Source organism: Sitophilus oryzae, unplaced genomic scaffold (genome assembly GCF_002938485.1).
Source record: "Sitophilus oryzae breed Bouriz unplaced genomic scaffold, Soryzae_2.0 scaffold_732_pilon_pilon, whole genome shotgun sequence".
Classification (NCBI taxonomy): Eukaryota; Metazoa; Arthropoda; class Insecta; order Coleoptera; family Curculionidae; genus Sitophilus; species Sitophilus oryzae.
In genome coordinates this window covers 1199534-1217793 of record NW_022147343.1, presented here as the reverse complement: position 1 = coordinate 1217793, position 18260 = coordinate 1199534, and the positions used below count along the sequence as shown (strand labels likewise).

The 18260-nt window shown below is 32.4% G+C and overlaps 1 protein-coding gene across 9 annotated transcripts in view; it reads right to left on the bottom strand.

Moving 5' to 3' along the window:
- LOC115888330 (bromodomain-containing protein 3-like) overlaps nucleotides 1-18260 on the bottom strand; it is a 68242-nt gene that overhangs the window by 34587 nt on the left and 15395 nt on the right. For 7 of the 9 annotated variants that reach the window (XM_030908029.1, XM_030908026.1, XM_030908027.1 and 4 more), the window contains 6 exons: nucleotides 15670-15804; nucleotides 15146-15310; nucleotides 13685-13932; nucleotides 5417-5567; nucleotides 3067-3211; nucleotides 2101-2268 (listed from right to left, as the gene is read on the bottom strand). In XM_030908029.1, the coding sequence (XP_030763889.1) occupies nucleotides 2101-2268; nucleotides 3067-3211; nucleotides 5417-5567; nucleotides 13685-13932; nucleotides 15146-15310; nucleotides 15670-15804 (1012 nt within the window). The remainder of the gene's footprint in view (nucleotides 1-2100; nucleotides 2269-3066; nucleotides 3212-5416; nucleotides 5568-13684; nucleotides 13933-15145; nucleotides 15311-15669; nucleotides 15805-18260) is intronic. The other 2 variants (XM_030908031.1, XM_030908032.1) reach the window with 2 other exon arrangements.

Below are 18260 nucleotides of genomic sequence, written 5' to 3'. Positions count from 1 at the left end.
TATTGATAAATATAATAATAAATGCGGGAAGTTTCTTGAAGCTTGAAAGTAATAAATAGTTCTTTTTTATATATTTTTTTTTGGTAAGCGGTGTTTTGTTCCTGTTTGTTTTGTATTAACACATACCGTTTTTTTAAATAAAATAACTCAATTACATTTTTTCAGTTTTATACAGTTTTTTTTCACAATATTTTTAAGCAATCACTTATCAGTCAAATTTTAAATATATTAATTTTCTGCTATGCGTTCCAGTTGTACCAACTTATTTCTGTGTAAAATAAAACAAACTACTGAAATTATAATTACAGACACATCTATCACTGTCAAGGATCTTGTCGTTGGACAGATTTTAGGTAGTAAGAGTAGTACTGACTCAATAATATGTTCTTTAATTTTACGTTGCCAATAAATATTAGTACAAAATTAAAATTGTTACAAAAATATGTAAGTTATAATAATTAATTAATAACACAATAATGATCAAATACGCTATTAAAGCACTAAGTCAAATTGACGTATCTTAATTATTTTTGACAAGTAGTGAATACAACCGAAAAGACAATATATGGTTAGTTAATTTTAAGACAATTTCATAAAAATGATTGGTGAGAAGTCCATTATTTCTCTTGATGTTGTCTGAGATCTACCTACCGCACGCTGCACAACTGTTTTACGGCAATTTTCGGTACCGCTAAAAACAAGAAATCCACAAAATTTCAAATCAGATTCAAATGTTTCAACTGAAACGCCAAACAGAACTGTCAGGGACGGAGACCTGTGATGTCGAGTCTGTACCATGCATGAATATATGGATAGAATTATGCTCCTTCTTTAATCTTTGTATTCACAGACATGTTTGGTATGAAATAACCTAAATTTATCTGCAAATGCTGATTATGAAATATTTACTGATTTGAAACGGTCTGCATATTTCGTTTTTATCTTTTAGAACAGATGTACTGATATACATAATACCGGATGCGTTTCAGAAGTGGCTCACTCCTATAATTTTTTTATTTTTATCATATAAAAAAAACGAGATTTGGTATGTTACTATATGAAATAAATTAGGATTGATTGACGTAATCAATTGTTTTTGGTCACTTCCTGTTTCACGGGAAATGACTACAACTTTTGATTATTAAATGACACCCTTATTATTTTTTTACTTTATTCAATAGAAAATGACACTCTGAATAGATTATCATATGTCAACTTTTGACATTTTCGCATATGGTTTATTTGAAATTGTAACATGCGGTTCATAACGACAATTTGACTCGAAATATCAAGTGTATGGTACCTAATTATTCTTAAAAAATGCTTTTTCCAAATATGCTAACGAGCCATTCTTCCATTCGAAAAAATTGAAATATGATTAAGAATACGATTTGAGCCCCGTTTAACCGGCCAGAACAAGATACATTAGACAATCAAATCTATTTTTCCAAGGTTTTTCGCTTTCATTAAAAATTAGTGTTTTTAACACAGCCATGGCATTCTAGATTGAAATTTAAAATACGATTTTTTTAAACAAATATTTGACATATGATATGTCAATCTATTCAGAGTGTCATTTAAAAATCAAAAGTTGTAGTCATTTTTCTAGATTCTAGATTGAAATTTAAAATACGATTTTTTAAACAAAAATGTCAAAATTTGACATATGATATTATGTCAATCTATTCAGAGTATCATTTAAAAATGAAAAGTTGTAGTCATTTTTCTAGATTCTAGATTGAAATTTAAAATGCGACTTTTAAATAAAAATGTCAAAATTTGAGATATGATATGTCAATCTATTCAGAGTATCATTTAAAAATCAAAAGTTGTAGTCATTTCCGGTGAAACACGAAGTGACCAAAAACAATTGAATACGTCAATCTTTTCTAATTTGTCATATAATAAAAATCTCGTTTATCTGAAAAAATAAAAGTTATAGAGGTGAGCCACTTTTGAGACGCACCCGGTATAGCAAAACTAACTCTTCAACAGACAAAAACATTAATTTTATTTCTAAAGAGACCGCAACACTTAGAGACACTATCCACCGCACTTTGCGTTCGCGACCCTCGCCGTTGAGCCAACTGCCGACCTCACCTTTGGTCTTGGGCGTCTTGGCTGCAGCCGCGCCCCCCGTTGCAGCCGCCCCCCTTTCGTTGCCGCTCTTGGCGTCGGCGACGGGACCGCCGTCCTCCGCTAGGCTGTCGGGAGCGGTGGGCAATTGCTTGCCGCCTCCGGCCGAGCCTGCTCCCGCCGATGATTTACCTAGTTATCGGAGAAGAAAATAGAAAATTGTGTGTGTAAGGAGACATTGTGTGTCGTAAAACATCCATTATTTTTAAAAAATTGCAATGGAACTCATAATAAATTTGCTGTAAATTATTTTCAAGTTCGGAACCTGGAATTTCGGTACCGCGTCTCTTATGAACCGAGATTTCCTTTTTTTTTCGGTACTTTCGGTACTGACTAATTTTTGTTCAATGGTGGTGCAGTTTATCAATCAGAAAGCAAGGGATGGTTTTTCAAAGTAAAATGAATAAAAAATAGAGATTTTTAATGAAAATAATATCAAATTATTAAGTAATCAGTCATGAGAAAATTAATATGAACAGAAGTAAAGAAAAAAGTAAAGGTAACTTAAATTTCACTTCAAACAACATAAACCAACTTAACTGAATTTGAGACAAAAGCCCTAAAATATTGAATTAATAATTTTGAGTCCCGGTTCTTTGATGTCTTAAAAGAACCGGAAATTCCCGGTATTAAGTACCGAAAGAACCGGGAATTAATAATTTTGAGTCCCGGTTCTTTGATGTCTTAAAAGAACCGGAAATCCCCGGTATTTTCGGTGCCGGGATTTCCCGGTTCTGAACCCTAGACATTAGATGGCGTAACAGCAACATAAATTCAAAAATACCAGTTTTCTTCAGGTCAAACATTTTAACCCTGTAGTAACATTTTAGCCATAATCGATGCTTACGTCACACTTCACCTTAAAAGTTGATGTTTACATGTCCAAAAACCATTAAAACGAACCCATATAAGTAAGAAACAATTACATACCCGTACTGTTGGGGATGGCAGACACCGCTTGCGCCGCTGCTGTCATTTTCTTGGGTTTGTCTTTGAGTTTTTGCTTTTTCTTCTCTTTTTTACGCCTCGTACTCTCTTCTACCAGTTTTCTCATTCTTTCCTGCATCGCCGTCAACTGTAAGTATAATACAGTACGTTACTTACAGTTAACCATTAGGCACGTGTAGTTACATGACATCGTAAAATATCAGTGTTAAAAAGCTCGTTAAATATAAAACATCAGTGTTTTCAGATACTAAATATTCATCATTTTTGGTAACATTAGTTCAGCTAACATAGTAAAAATCGCTTCATATGTTAGTTATGTAGTATGTTAGTATTTTTTATTATTTATTTTTAGTTGAACTATTAGGCGATTGCGATTCTCTATAGTAAAGATTGTATTGTTTAATCGTATAATCGTATTAAACATGTTTCAAATTACGTTTATGTTACAAGTTTATTAAATTAAATGTAAAGAAAATATGGTCAGAGTTACTGGTTCAGTTTTTTATAGTCAGTTCTCTGTTGTAAATCATCCGTATGATCGAAAACGGTGGCTGGGAAATGATGACATTTCCCATAGAAATTACATACCGATTTGGCCATTTCAGAAGTGTGGTCTGGATTTTAACGTGTAAGACAGTGATGTAGGCAGCTTAATGGAAAATCAAATGTATTAAAAAGAGATAAAAGTTGGGTTGGTACATTTCTTCTATGCGGTATTGCCGGATTTTACATCAAAAGTTCAAACCGCACAAGTAGGCGTTTATGGATATCGTTGCATCTAGGGTTGGAACCTTATTTTTTACAATTAGTACTTATTTTACTACAGACGTAATAGATTATATTTAGCTTAGATATATTATCTTCATTTCAGTAATATACACATGAAAGTTTTTAAAATAGTTTTTTTTCTACACAAATTCTCCTACAAACGTAAAAACCGGCAACACTGCATGCCGCTTTTGATTTTGTCTCTGTCTGTCAACCGGTCATTTATATTGTTCTCTGTCTTACACATTAAAATTCAGATCACACTTCTAAAGGGGCGTCCAGACCAGAAAAGCGAGCAGTAACGAGCGCGAGCAAACATTTATTCAAATCCGCTCGTAATTTCTGCTGCTCTCGAGTACATGATCAGCTTCCGTCCAAACCTAGCGATTATTTGTTATTTGTTCGGCGTTGATCGGTGTGTAGCACTTCATGTTCATAATGTCGGAAAAAATTATTGCTTGTGCGTCTTTCAGTATTTTATAAATTGTTGAAACGTCAAAAGAGAAAACGATTGCAGAGGAGATGGTGGAACATAAATCTTTTTAAAAATCGAGTTTCTCATGGTTGTAACAATTTACTAAACGATGTTGACACAGAATATTCTGAAAAATTTAAGAACTTTTGTCGGATGTAACTTAAGATTTTATTACCTTATTAGATTTAATTGACATAAAAATAATGAAAAGTGATACCAATTACCGAAAAGCAATTTCACCTAGAGAAAGGCTAGCTATAACCTTACAGGTCTTGACGATTTTTGTACTCCTCTATTAGTTCTAAAACAACTTCATTCAGCCATTCCATTTTTGATATTCGATCGCAAACGTGGTAAACAAATTTCCGCCCAAACCGAACGTGCAATAGCGCGAATTTTCTTTGATGTACCGACACGGCGTGAAACAGCGTCGAGCGCGAGCAAGCAATCATTCGCTCGCTCGCAGAGCCGTCCACACCAGTTAAGCGTTCCCATAGAGCATACCAGAATTCTTGCTCGCTCCTGCTCGCTCATCTGGTCTGGACGCCCCTTAAAATGACCAAATCGGTATAAAATGACACCAATCTTTATTTCATAGCCATCGCTGACGCCGTTTTTTTTTCGATTATACGGTAGTTTAGTTTTAGTCATCTGCTGATGATCCTAACACGATTAGCAAAACTCGCATCTAGTGTTTGGTTTGGTTTAAGTAAAGTACCGTATGATCAAACAAAAACGGCTGGGGAATAACAATCGATAATTTTGACGAGGTCAATGCCGTCATGTACTAGAAATTTTGACATAAAACTTGTCAAAAATTAACATTAATTATAGACAGACTAAAAAAAATAAACTTTCCCAGACCCACAAATCTATTTCAAAAGAAATATTTTTTTTCGAATATAATAGGTACAACTTTGAGACCAACTAGCAGTAAGCGATTGTCATTTCTCAGCCGTCTTTGATAAGTTTTTTTCGAATGTATGGTATTTTGGTGTATTGTGACGCATTTTTCTTTAGAGTTATTAAGATTTCGAGTATGTCAAAACTCCACCAATTATTTAATCATCAATTTCGTGCAAAACTTACTTCTTTTTCGAGCTGTTTCAGTTGCTTGTTCCGCCTCTCCTCCTCGGAGTCCTCCGTATCGCTGGAACTCTCCGAACTGGATCCGGACGAACTGGACTCGTGCGGCACCAAACCTATCCTATTCAAAGGTTCATCAGGGATTTTAGCAAACCTAACAGAAACAATGATCGTGAAAGTCACGGAATGAGACACACATACAGATGAGAGTTAAAAGCAACGCATAATAAAGTGATAAAAAACATTTGTTTAATGAAAACTGATTACTGCATTTAATTTAAATGGAAACACCAATAACTCCTAAAACTTTGCTTCAAAGAACAGCATTTCAGTAGAATAGTTGTAGTAATTTTTTTAAATTAAAAATTAATAAAAATTTTTTTACAAATATATAGTATTCTAAAAACGCGTTGAAAAGATAAATGTTAGCTTTTATTTAAATAATAATCGCCTATATTTGACTTCTGCTTGGATTCTATAAATTTATTAAATTATATTTTTTTGTGTATACAAGGTGTCCCATATAAGAATACACATTACAGAGATGTCGGAAACCAAAAGAGATAAAAAGATAATTAATTAATTAAATAGAAAAAAGTTGCGCAAAAGATAAAAGCCGATTGTCTCCGAAGATATTTAGGAGAAACCGAATATTACCGAATTACTACTTGCTCTACAAGTTTATGTTATTAGATTTTCAATTTGACGTTTGGTTTATTATATCAAACCCTCATCAACTCGATTTTTTCGATTAGGAACAAGGATTTTCAAGTTTGAAAAATTATATTCTCCGAAATGCAATGATGTATCACAGTTACCCCAAAAAATGTTGCTGGTTTTCTACACACACATTAAGTGATCTGTATACCAATCTCTTTCCAATACACACAACACATTGCTTTTTATGAAAATATACTTTACTAGTTGAAGCCTGGCGCATTCGCCACGACGCGACATCAGAAAAAAATACTTTTTATCTTTTTTTTTTAATTAAATGAAAAACAAAAAAAATCCAGCGACGACAGTTTTTAGAAGAGCCAATTAGCTATCTTTTAGTAAAAAAAGCAACTTTCTAGAGCAAGTCGTTACTTCAGTAGAGAGGACACAGACAAACATTAGCATTTTATATATGTAGATGTAGATTATGCATTTTTTGGGTTAGTGTGTACTATACCATTGTATTAGGGAGGTTTTAAAAAATGAAATTAAAAAGCCAAGCCAGATTTAAAAAAGTAAAATGAATGGCATCTTGAAAGAAAATTTCAAATTGAAATAACATAAAGTTAATGAGAGTGTAAAAGTATTGTTATATATTTTCAAATAAAGCCAAAAAATAATAAAATCGGGATAATTGTTTTTTCCCAAAATATTTTCGGATGTAAGAGATACTAATGATACGGATTCTTCCAAAACCAAAGCAGGAACAGGGATAGGAGTATTTTGGACCGATAAATGATCTATAACTATATTTCATATCAATTAAACTTGTAGTTACGTAATCGAGAGCGCGATTTTTAAATTCATTGTTGCCAACCATGACATATTCGGCGCCGGCGCTGTGTTAACTGGAATTTAAATTTCCCTCTGGGAATTTAGGTGGTAGCTCTACTGTAAAAAATGTCAACTTGCCGCATTTATTTATTTATTTCCTGACATTGTCATTCGTTTTGACACTTTAGTTGTGTATTATGAGTTTTTGGTTTAAATAAATACTGTTGTGATATTTTAAGCTTAAAAATGCTTACTAGCAGACCTTGCAGTCGAACATTGTTCTTTTTAGAACCACTTTTAGTGCGAAGTGTACAAGATAGCTTAATAGCTGTAAAAAAACTCATCGCAACTTTATCAGAACATTTTGAACGGGAAAGCGGTAGAAATGGCTCTTTAGGAAAGAGCTTCTTAAGAGCTGTTAAGGAGTTTTATTGATGGTAAATAATAACGCTTTATATATTTATAATTAATTTTTGCTTCCTAAAAGATTTTGATTAAAAGAAAACATATAAAAGTGGGCAACGCTGTGCCGGTCAAGCTTAATCACGTGACTAAAAGTTTATTTGGTATGAACTGTATGTATGCTTCTTCCGTAACGTTCGTGATGATTGTTTTTGAATAATGCAAAGGAAACTCAAAATAAATGGTTAAAAAATGATTGATACAAAGAGGTAAAAAGAGAAACAATATTTATCACTAGCAGATCCTCTGTATACGTTATGAACAAAGATATAAATTAGGCTTTACAGTATTAATCGTCATCAATATTGTATACGCCCGCTTAGGTTGGACATTTTTGTTACTGACCAGACATTCCAAAGGATCTCGACAAAATTGATAAGCCGCAGAAAAATTAACGATTTAACGACTTTGCCCGGATTTGCGGGTCTTGATAAAGGTAAAGGTAATGTTTAAGAAAAAAGGCAATGCTTTTGTTTATTCTGTGCCTACCGGCTGGCTTTTCAAGTGTAGCCGCTAGCAGTAAGTGACTATCCAGTCGAAACGAATTTGCACGAATGATATTTGATTGCTTTGGTTGTAACTTTTGTGGTTCTATTAGATTTAATTTTAATACAAATTTGATTGTTTTGATCTCGATTTTAAAACTGGAATATCGGAAATGGCTAACAGAGACATGGGGGAAATGTTAGATGTTATAGACTTGATGAATTTCAGTTAATTTCAAAAAATTCCGACCGCAGCACTCTATACGGCAGAAATCAGAAATCTTCGATATGTATTTCACGCCGTCCCGGTTACAGTTCATGTTGATCGTATTAAAATAATATCGAAATCGTGGCTTTGTCATAATATTTAAGTATTTTAGTTTTTTGCTAGTGGAGTTATTGAAACTATAAAATACTCAGGTCCGAGGTTTCCGGGAATAAAAATTAAGTGTAAAAGAACTCTCGAACTGGGTGTTGATGTGCGTAATGTTAATAAAATTGCGTGATTGTTGGGTGCAAGAACATTCAATAACTCAACTTTCCCGGACATTCAACTCTCACGAAACAACATTTTATAGCTTTACAGCTTCTCACACCGATTTGATCAAAAGCAAAAATGGATTCAAGCAGTTCGACGAAACAAGTGAGTAAACAAAGTGCCTATTACATAATAGAAAAATTAAATAGACATGAGAAGATAAAATATAATTTGCAATATTAATGGTATAATCTTTTTTTTAATCAACTAGTGTTTAATTTTTTTATGAATATTCTAAAATTTAAATTATGCACCTTCAAAAAATTTCGTTACAGCCAAAATAGCCCTAGTTACGTCCCCACTAGCAAAACTATGCTAGCTACTGTAATTAAACTCATCTAAAAAGTTTTATTAGCTTCACTAATAAATTATAATACAAGTTAAACCTTCTGTAAATTTCAAAATATTTCCTTTTTTTATAATTTACACAAATTATACTTCCTAACGATCGATGGTGGCAGCACCGGCAAAGAATACACCAAGCCTATATTGTTGCTGCTGGTAGCTTTTGTATTTCAACATTTCTCAATATTATGTAGTCAATAATGTTATTGCTCGTACAATGACGAAAGCAAACAAAATAATAACATTTTCAACATTGACCTTAATTCACAATCATTATCCGTAACATATACAAGGATATATATTATGTAAAATTGTTAGATTAACTTAAATTATGATTTAACTAAATATTTTATTTCGCCCAAGTATTGAAAGTAAAATTTATAAAAATAAAAACAATGAACCATTTAGAGCCAACAATTGAACTATTTCATAATATTTTATACACAGCTTTTAATTTAAATAACTATGTATTTTATGTATTTACATATTTATTTAAAAAGTTCTTTTGATCAATAACTCAATCAGAATTTAGGAAAATAAAAATCAATATCTAATTGTACCTAAACATTTATTTTTCCCTACACCTTGTAACATTTTATTAAACATCCTAACATACAAAACAGATAAATTGAGAATTACAAAAAAATTAACTAATGATTACGTGAAATATATGTAATGTAGTAAATAAGCCCTGCTGCTTCAACAATCATGTCAAATAGTAGAAAAATAGTCACCAGATCTAAACTCTTTAGAATTGGATAATGGAACATAGGAATGAAAGAAATGAGTTCAAAATTAGATGATTATATGAGAGGCTGATAGCAAAAGTGGGTTAAAATTTTACTCTCGGCAAAAACGGTTTGCGTTTTTCAGAGGGCAAAAGCGGTTTAAGTAGCAATGAGAGCAAAAATGAGAGAAAGAAACTTTACCGTAAAAATGGGTTATAATTATATGCCACTTTTACTCTAAGATTAAAAATATTCCTTTTTTGCCCGAAGAAAAAATCGTTAAATTAATATTAGATAAAAAAATCTGTTTGCGTATTTGCCAGTCAGTTTATTCATGTTCCTCTAGTTTTCTATACAAAAATAACATTTGCACCATATGCAACAAGTAGTGTAAAAATCAACTTTTTATAAGCTTTTATTTAACTTGCTTTGTATGTATGTTTGTTCGGGGCAAATCTTGTAAGCTAAATTAGAACCACTTCCTTTGATTGTAGGAAATTATACATTTTTTTACAAGGCATGACCAGAATTTTTGACAGCTGTTAAAATGGCGGCCAAAATGGCGCCATTTTTGAGGTTTTTGATTTTTTAAAATTCTATTATAAAAAAATTTATTATAATATAGGTATATTGTGGGTATATACATATGAAAAAAAATATGTGGGCGGCTATCTTGAAAAAATGACAGTTTAATGACATGTCAAAATTTCGAAGTGAACCGATTTTGATAAAAATCGACATAATATATATATATGATGGCCATGGGCTAAAATGAAAGAAGAAAAAAATTCAGCTGTTAGAATTGACAGCTGTCCAAAAAAATTTCAAAGTTGTCCGATTTTGATAAAAATCGATATATTGGATGCCCCCTACCCCATAGTCGGTTTTCGTTTTATTTGTCTCACATTTGAACTGTCAAATTTGACAGCTGTCGTTTTTTTTTAAGTTCTCCTTTGTTAATGAAAATCGATATACATATTATTAGGATGCCCATAGAAAGTTATTTAAGAAAAACCAGCATAACTAAAAAGTAAAAAATAAATTTTAAGAAAAAGAACTTTTTTAAAAACAAGCTTTTATTTAAATACACAAAAAAAAAAACTTTTTCTTTAAAATTTTTATTATGAACTTTATAACGTCATTACATAATTTTAATATTATATTAAATCTTGTCGCGAGATTTGAGTGTACAGTTGCACTCATAAAAACCTGGTACGACAACTTTACTTTAAGTATATACAATATACATGACAATCTAAAACCTGTGTCTACCCTGTCTCATTTTGAAAGTTTGTCTTATGATACACCACTAGAAAAGGAATTACAAGATAAAGTTGTCGTACAACTGTACACTCAAATCTCGCTACAAGCTTTTATATAATATAAAATTATGTAATGACGTTATAAAAGTTCATAATAAAAATTTTAAAGATTTTTTTTTCTTTTTAGTGTATTTAAATTGCTAAGGACATAAAATCAGTTCTATGAATTGATTTTTACAACGTTGTAGCTGGGGGGTAGGGCAGGGGGGGGCGTTGTGACTCCGCCCCATAAAAAGTATAAAAATATTATATTCTTCCGTATTACACGTGCGGACACAATCAATGCAAATACGTATGTGGTCCCAGTCCGCATTTTCTTTTCGAAAAATCGCATAAAAAGAGGGAGTAATTTAATTTTTCTATGAAATATATTTTTCTTCAAATGACATCGGCGGCGGCGGTCCGTGTGTGATATCAAAGCGCGTGCCGAAGTCAAAAGGTGCCGACCAGATATAAACTAAACAAGTTATATTCGGAAGTGCACATCTAGACAATGGAAATAATTTTTTGTATAATTATATTCTTCACTTTTGAAAATTTCCGAGCCCCCGTTAGGCTTTTATATTTTCCTATAACTAAAATACTGTGTTTTGTAATATCAAACTCATTATCTTATAGGTATAAAAATGTGTGTGAAACACAAAAATTATATAAACAGCAGTACAGCAGTGTGAAGCAAAAAATATAAATAATTACTATATCAATAGGTATATACCGTATGATAAAAAAAACGGCATCCAGTTGGCTTGGAAATAAACATCAATGACATTCCCCATATAATTTTACATATAAAATGACAGCGAACTTCATTTCATAGTCATCGCTGACGCCGTTCTTTTTCGGTCATATTGTATCTTTTAAAAGATTTAAATCTTTTTAAAATAACTTAAGTCGTTAAAAAAAGATTTAAGTATTTTAAGTCATCTTTCGAAATAATGAAATGACTTAAGTCATTTGATTTATCGACTTAAAATCAAATGACTTAAGTCACTAAAATGATTTAAGTCAAAAAAGACTTTAGTTTTCTGTGAGCTTGCAGCTCTGCTAGAGATGCTTTGCCATACTGAACAACACCATAGACAAGAAAGATAAACAACACACTAAAATAGGTGCAAAAACACGAAATAAAATTTAGTATGAAGTGCAGTTTTACACGGAGCGGAGCATTCGCTCAAACCGTCCGCGCTGATCGTCCCTGTTGTGCCGTTTCACATGGAGCGGGCCGTCCGGCGTCCGCGCGGACCGTCCGTTTATTGAAGAGGTACTATGAGCTTGTATGAGTATTTTGACATGGGCGCGGATGGTCCGCCCGTATGATTTCGTCCAACAGCCATCCGTCGATCCCTTGCTTCGACGGATCATCCGCGCCTATGTGAAAGTATTCATACATTCAATACTCATGGTACTTGTTCAACCAATGGGCGATCTACAGGTGAAAGTACTCCGTCAATTCTTAAAATACACACAATGGTCCACGATGGTCCGCACGTCCGCTCCATGTGAAACAGCACTCAATACTCAATAGTATTATAAAAACGTCCCTTCGATAGTACATAAATACGGCAGCGCGCAGAGGTAAAAAGAACCATTTTCTTATCGTCTATCGAATCTACGTATTATTTTCTTAGCGCAAAAACGGGTTAATATTTTATAGTTTTTTTGCCCTGAATATTTTGTCGAACCATTTTTGAGCTGATTAATATTCGATTCACTTTTGCCCAAAGTTGTGATGTATATGCTATTTTTGATCTTAGAGAAAATTTAAACCCACTTTTGCTTTGAACAAAATTTTATCCCACTCTTACTTTCGACCTCTCATATAATATAAAAACAAATAAATTTATCCGATATGCTAATTAAAATTTTAAAAAGCAGTGTGGTGTTAATCGATCTTTTCAAATTTTAAAAAAACCATACCGCTAACCTTACTGAGGTTATTTGGCAGAAGATAAAATATGAAATAAATCTTTATTTGCAATACCCACAGCAGTCAAATAAAGCAATTCAACAAGCAATATATGTCCATATAATGGGTCCTGAGACTGGCGTAAACACTCCATAAACAAACGTGGACGAAGAACCAAACTAGAAGTAAATGTATTTTTTTTGTACAAATATATAATATAAATTAAACTTATTGGTTTTATACATCAATTACAATTTAATTAATTTAATTTTTTGGTACGGCTGTAATATGTTTATTGATACCCATTAATGGTTTAGGTATCTATAGCTGTGTCACTGCTGCAAGATTCTTTATATATGCAAAGAGATTTGATTAAACTTTACAAAAATAGATAGGTTTATTTGATAATAGTCTTTATAAATATTAAACAGATATGTATATCACACACACAGTAAAAAAACAATAATTAGATTTTTTAATTAAAGTATTTTAAATTGTATTCTGATTTTGTTTCCCACAACAAGAAAAAATATAATCTATGAACGTTAACTGAAGGGCTACTAAGAATTTGTACTACCTCCATTGACTGTGAATCTGGCGACTCTGTCCTAAGTTTTGTCAGTTGCAGTATGTCCAGAATATAAAATTATCGCTACAAAAATATATACAGGGTGTCCCAATATTCCGTGGACAAAGAACTACTACGTATTTCTGAAATCAAAATATCGACACAATTTACCTCTATGCAAAAGTGCTTCGTTTGTCCGCTAGAGGGCCATCAAACTTAAAATACCAATGAAGTCAAATAAAGGTGATATATTTAAAAAAAAACAACAGTGCTATTAAGTGCTATAAATCGTCACTGACCTAAGATGGAACACAACATGCTAAAATATTCTTAGATAAAGCATTAATAACATATAGCCATTAGTATTTATGGATATGAGTGTTTTGTTAGTAATGCGTGAATAATGGTATTTGTTGTGCAACTTACTTGACTTCGAACACGTCCTGAAGTTTCCTGGCCATGGCGACCACGTCATGATCCGAGGGGTTGTACTTGTAACAGTTGGTAAAGATTAACCGCACGTCCTGCGCGAATTCCTGCGCCGAACGGTATTCGCGATTGTCCATCTTTTCCTTCACTGTTCCGAGATCCATGGGTTTCTTTATAATGTCGTGGTAGTCATGTAAACCTAACAGTTCCGCATCTACCGGTTTGTAGAAAGGCCAAGCATAACTCTGGAATTTAATTGAATTTTTTGTTATAAGATCAAATGTTGCAACGAAACATGTTGTAAATTAGTGATGGGAAAAAAACGATTAATTTCATTAATCGAGTACTCGAGTTTCAAGCGATTGCAATAATCGAGTGATCGCTCGAACGAAATATCACTCGTATTTAAAAATACGGTTTTTCACCCGTCGCTTGTTGTAAGTACTCGTTAACGCCAAGCAGTAAGTTGCGTGCGCAGTGATGAATGGCAAGTAGCAAGCGGAGAGCGATTCGCTTGATCGCTTGATTTAGTTTATTTCAAAGCATTGTCGAAGTAGGTCGTAAAATGTCCCTCAGATACGCAACGGATAAATATATATACGACGTCGTATAAATTTGCTACCTGCAATGTATGTAAAAAATTCGCTCGGCTTTTAATCGAGTATGTCACATTAAAATCGGATTTCAATTTATTTCATTCTAGGAAAGCTTGCGTTCATCGCTTGGTACTCGTCACTTGCAATGATGTCGGTTATTTCAATAATCGAGTATTCGAGCGAATTTTCGCTCGAGTTATCCCATCACTATTATAAAGTAATTCCAAAACAATTTCCGATGAACGTGATCAACTTTGAGTGACAAGCGATGGCAACAGGGCTGCCAGATTGTCATGAATTTATGAGATGAATCTTAATGTAAAATTGGGACATAATATATTTATTACATCATTTTATAAAGATGTTTACGTTTTATTTTTAATTTGATAACTAATATTTTGTAATTTATTTATTAACAGTAGTCACTTCACTAACATTCACAGTAGCAATATTTAAATTTAAGGCAGCAGCTACTTGCTACAAATCGAAATAAGAAATAATTTTGAAAGTGATATAATGTGCTTACCAATCAAACTTACTTCTCTCTCAATTTTATGTAAATTGCGATAAAATTTAATAAAGGCAATAAGCAAAAAAAAAGAACAATAACTGTTATATTGACCTACTATCAGTTTTCTTTTTGAATGTTGTAGTTTTTTGTGAATATGAGAATAAGTGGCAAAAATTTAAATAACAAGATTATTTACAATTTATTTTAAAAATGACAAATAGAAATTCTGTATCTATTTAGACGTAATTCCGTATATTTAGTCGTTGGAAGACTATAGATATATTATAACTAAATAAATTAAGTTAAATCAGATAGCTTATAGAAAGCAATAAAACTGCAAAAAAAACTTACACAATGTTTCTTTGAAAAGAGTTCTTTCAGTATCTCATTGCAGGCTTTTAATGTGTCATTGAGTTTTTCCTTGTTTTTAAGCGCGTGCGCCCCGGCCTGAGCTGCTGGTGATGGTACAGCACCAGCCGCCGCTGAACCTCCATAAGGCCCCAAACCGTCCAGCTCCTAAAACAGACACAATCACATTTAATATGTATGAAATATGAAAATCACAATAATTAATAAAAAAACATAAAATGTGAATATGTGCCAAGTAAGCTAAGTACCTTAGAAATAACTATCAATGACACCATATAATTGTTATTTTGAAGGTAACTTGACACATTCTTTTATTCAATTATACAGTACTATTACTGTAAATTTTAATTATTGTTAAAATTCACAGATACAAAAAATACATACTTTATATCTTAAATTTTTTAAAAATCGCCCTTGTCATTGCTGTGTAGTTAAGATAATTATGTGACATCGATTATATTAGTATATTATGATCTATCTAGTCCATTTACAAACTGTAAATTTACCTGATTACGTAGAGGCTTCTTTATCTGGCGACCGGATTCTCGACGTTTGGAGATCTTGCTCGCGGACGACGAGGAATTCGAATCAGCGCCAGATGGAAGGTAATCATAAGCTGTGGCCGGCGTGGTAGTATCAGCCTGTTAAACAAAAATAAATGTAAGAAAATAAAAATAAAACGTAAAAAAGGACCATAAAGACAATTATACAGAGACATAATGACAATTACACAAATACACACATTCTTATATAGTATATCCAATATTCGAGAAAAATAGAATAGCGTAGAGTGTAGTACTATCTCTGTCGTAATCTCATGCTGTTCGAGTACTTATTTCACGAGGATTTAGTGTATAAGTCGGTGTCATATACTCAAAACCGTCATTCCCTGAAATGTCTAGTTCGATGTCGATAGACGACGCGACGGGACGAGTCGACAGAAAACCCTATAAGGCAGTGTTGCCATTCTGTTCCCCTATAAGTAACTGTCCAGTTAACAATATGTATATCATTTTTTTAAAGATTTTTACGTTTTATTTTAAATTTAATAATTAATATTTTAGAAATTAATTGATTTGTTTTAAAGCTTATTTTACTTCTTACAAATTGGCAAAAACGAGCCCATTATGAAGATTATTCTAAGCGTTATTATGGGTTATTTTTTATTTATTGATGTACATTAATTACGGTTGGTGGGGGGTTGAAATCTTTAGGCATTACACAGCAAAATAAAATACTAAATCACCAAAATACACCAAAACACTTTTACTTTTACACTGGACGCGCGTTTCACTAACCATATTAGCATCATCAGCAGATGATTAATATAATTAACATAATCATAATTATACAGAGAAATAATGACAATTATTACGTATCTGTATAAATGATTAATATAATTAACATAATCATAATCATCTGCTGATGATGCTAACATGGTTAGTGAAACGCGCGTCCAATGTAAAAGTAAAAGTGTTTTGGTGTATTGTGGTGATTTAGTGTTTTATTTTGCTATTGATGTACATCTTACAACACCACAAGTGGTAATAACAAGTAAGAGGGTGCCATTAATGCACAAACTAATAATCACAGAATTTAATAAAAACAAACGTAGAAATAACTTTGAAAGTGGTATATAATGTGCTTACCAATCAAACTTACTTCTCTGACCACAGTCAAGGGTAATAAATTATCCTTTATACGGGTTTGGCAAAGCTACTATTAGCAATAGGAGATTCTCATTGCGATAAAAAAAGATGACACGGCTGCAGTCTACCCTGCAGTGTAACAAAGACAGATAACTCTGTTTTCCCTTCCACTGATTAGAAGAAGTGACACGATGAGTGAGAAGATCGTTTCTGGGAGAGGGGGCGGGACCACAAGCGTCTGCTTCGCGTCGGCGGTGGAATTTCGACAAACGAAAAAAATTCCGAAAAGAACTTAGTAATGAGTGGCAGGACAGGGTTGCCAGATTTCTTAAATAGTAAATTTATTTCTTTCCTATTTGATGATCTTTTATTTATAAATCAAAAGCTTTATTAAATAAAATAATTAGATAATATTTTACGACTTTCTTTTGTTAACAAATATCGATATTTAAATAATCAGTCAAAAATCAAAAGTATAATAAACTGCACAAACAAAATAAAATATTAAATAATTATATTAAAGTACAAAATTTGCATTTTTATGTGTTCCTAGAATTAAATACGCAAATAAAATACAAACAAAATAAATATAATAAGAATTATAAATAGCTAGGTATAATATCATTTAATATCAAAAAATATTATTAACTTAAATAATATTCATATATTAATAAAAACATTTAAAACTAATAAGTAGGGGTATCAGTTACTGTTTACCTTTGTACAAAATTGGTTAACTCATATCTAGAATTAATTTCATTTCAATGGGAAAACTGTTAACTCTCAACTCTCTTTTATTATTATATTTTTTAGACAGAAGAAACACACAAATATTTGTCCGTATTTAGTTTGTTTCTTAACTTAGATTTATTTCTTTGTTTATTTTTTTTGGGGAGAAATGCGGGTTCAACTTAGTAGATGAATAAGACAAAATATTTTCTAAAGATATCATCTTCGGAAATGCCGGAGAAAAGGATAATACGAATGTTTGAGAATATCTCCGCAATTATGCAACCAGACAGAACGATGACCTATAATTTCTAAACAAAATTTAATAAACAATAATATTTACGAATGTCAGATTATACGGTTTACGATGCGATAGTCACATAAATGTGTTAGATTTTTAAAAGTGCTTCTATTGTAAAGGCTAAAGACGCAGTTGAACATATCTCTAGACTTTTGTTTAAATCGGTAGATAGGTAGCTTACAGACGAAATCGGTAGACCTGGCAACTCTGTGGTGGCCTGGCGCGCTGGCGCGACGCGGAGGCGCGGAAAGAGAAATAATATTGATGGCGATAAAGGGCAGGTGGGTGGGAGGCGGCGCGGAGGCGGTGCTATTTCCAAAATTTGTTGTCTTATTGGAGTTTGTCTAACTCGACAGTCACAGTGGAAGTGGAAACGGGGAAGTTGTTATCCATCTCTGTTTAAGCTTAGACTTTTTAT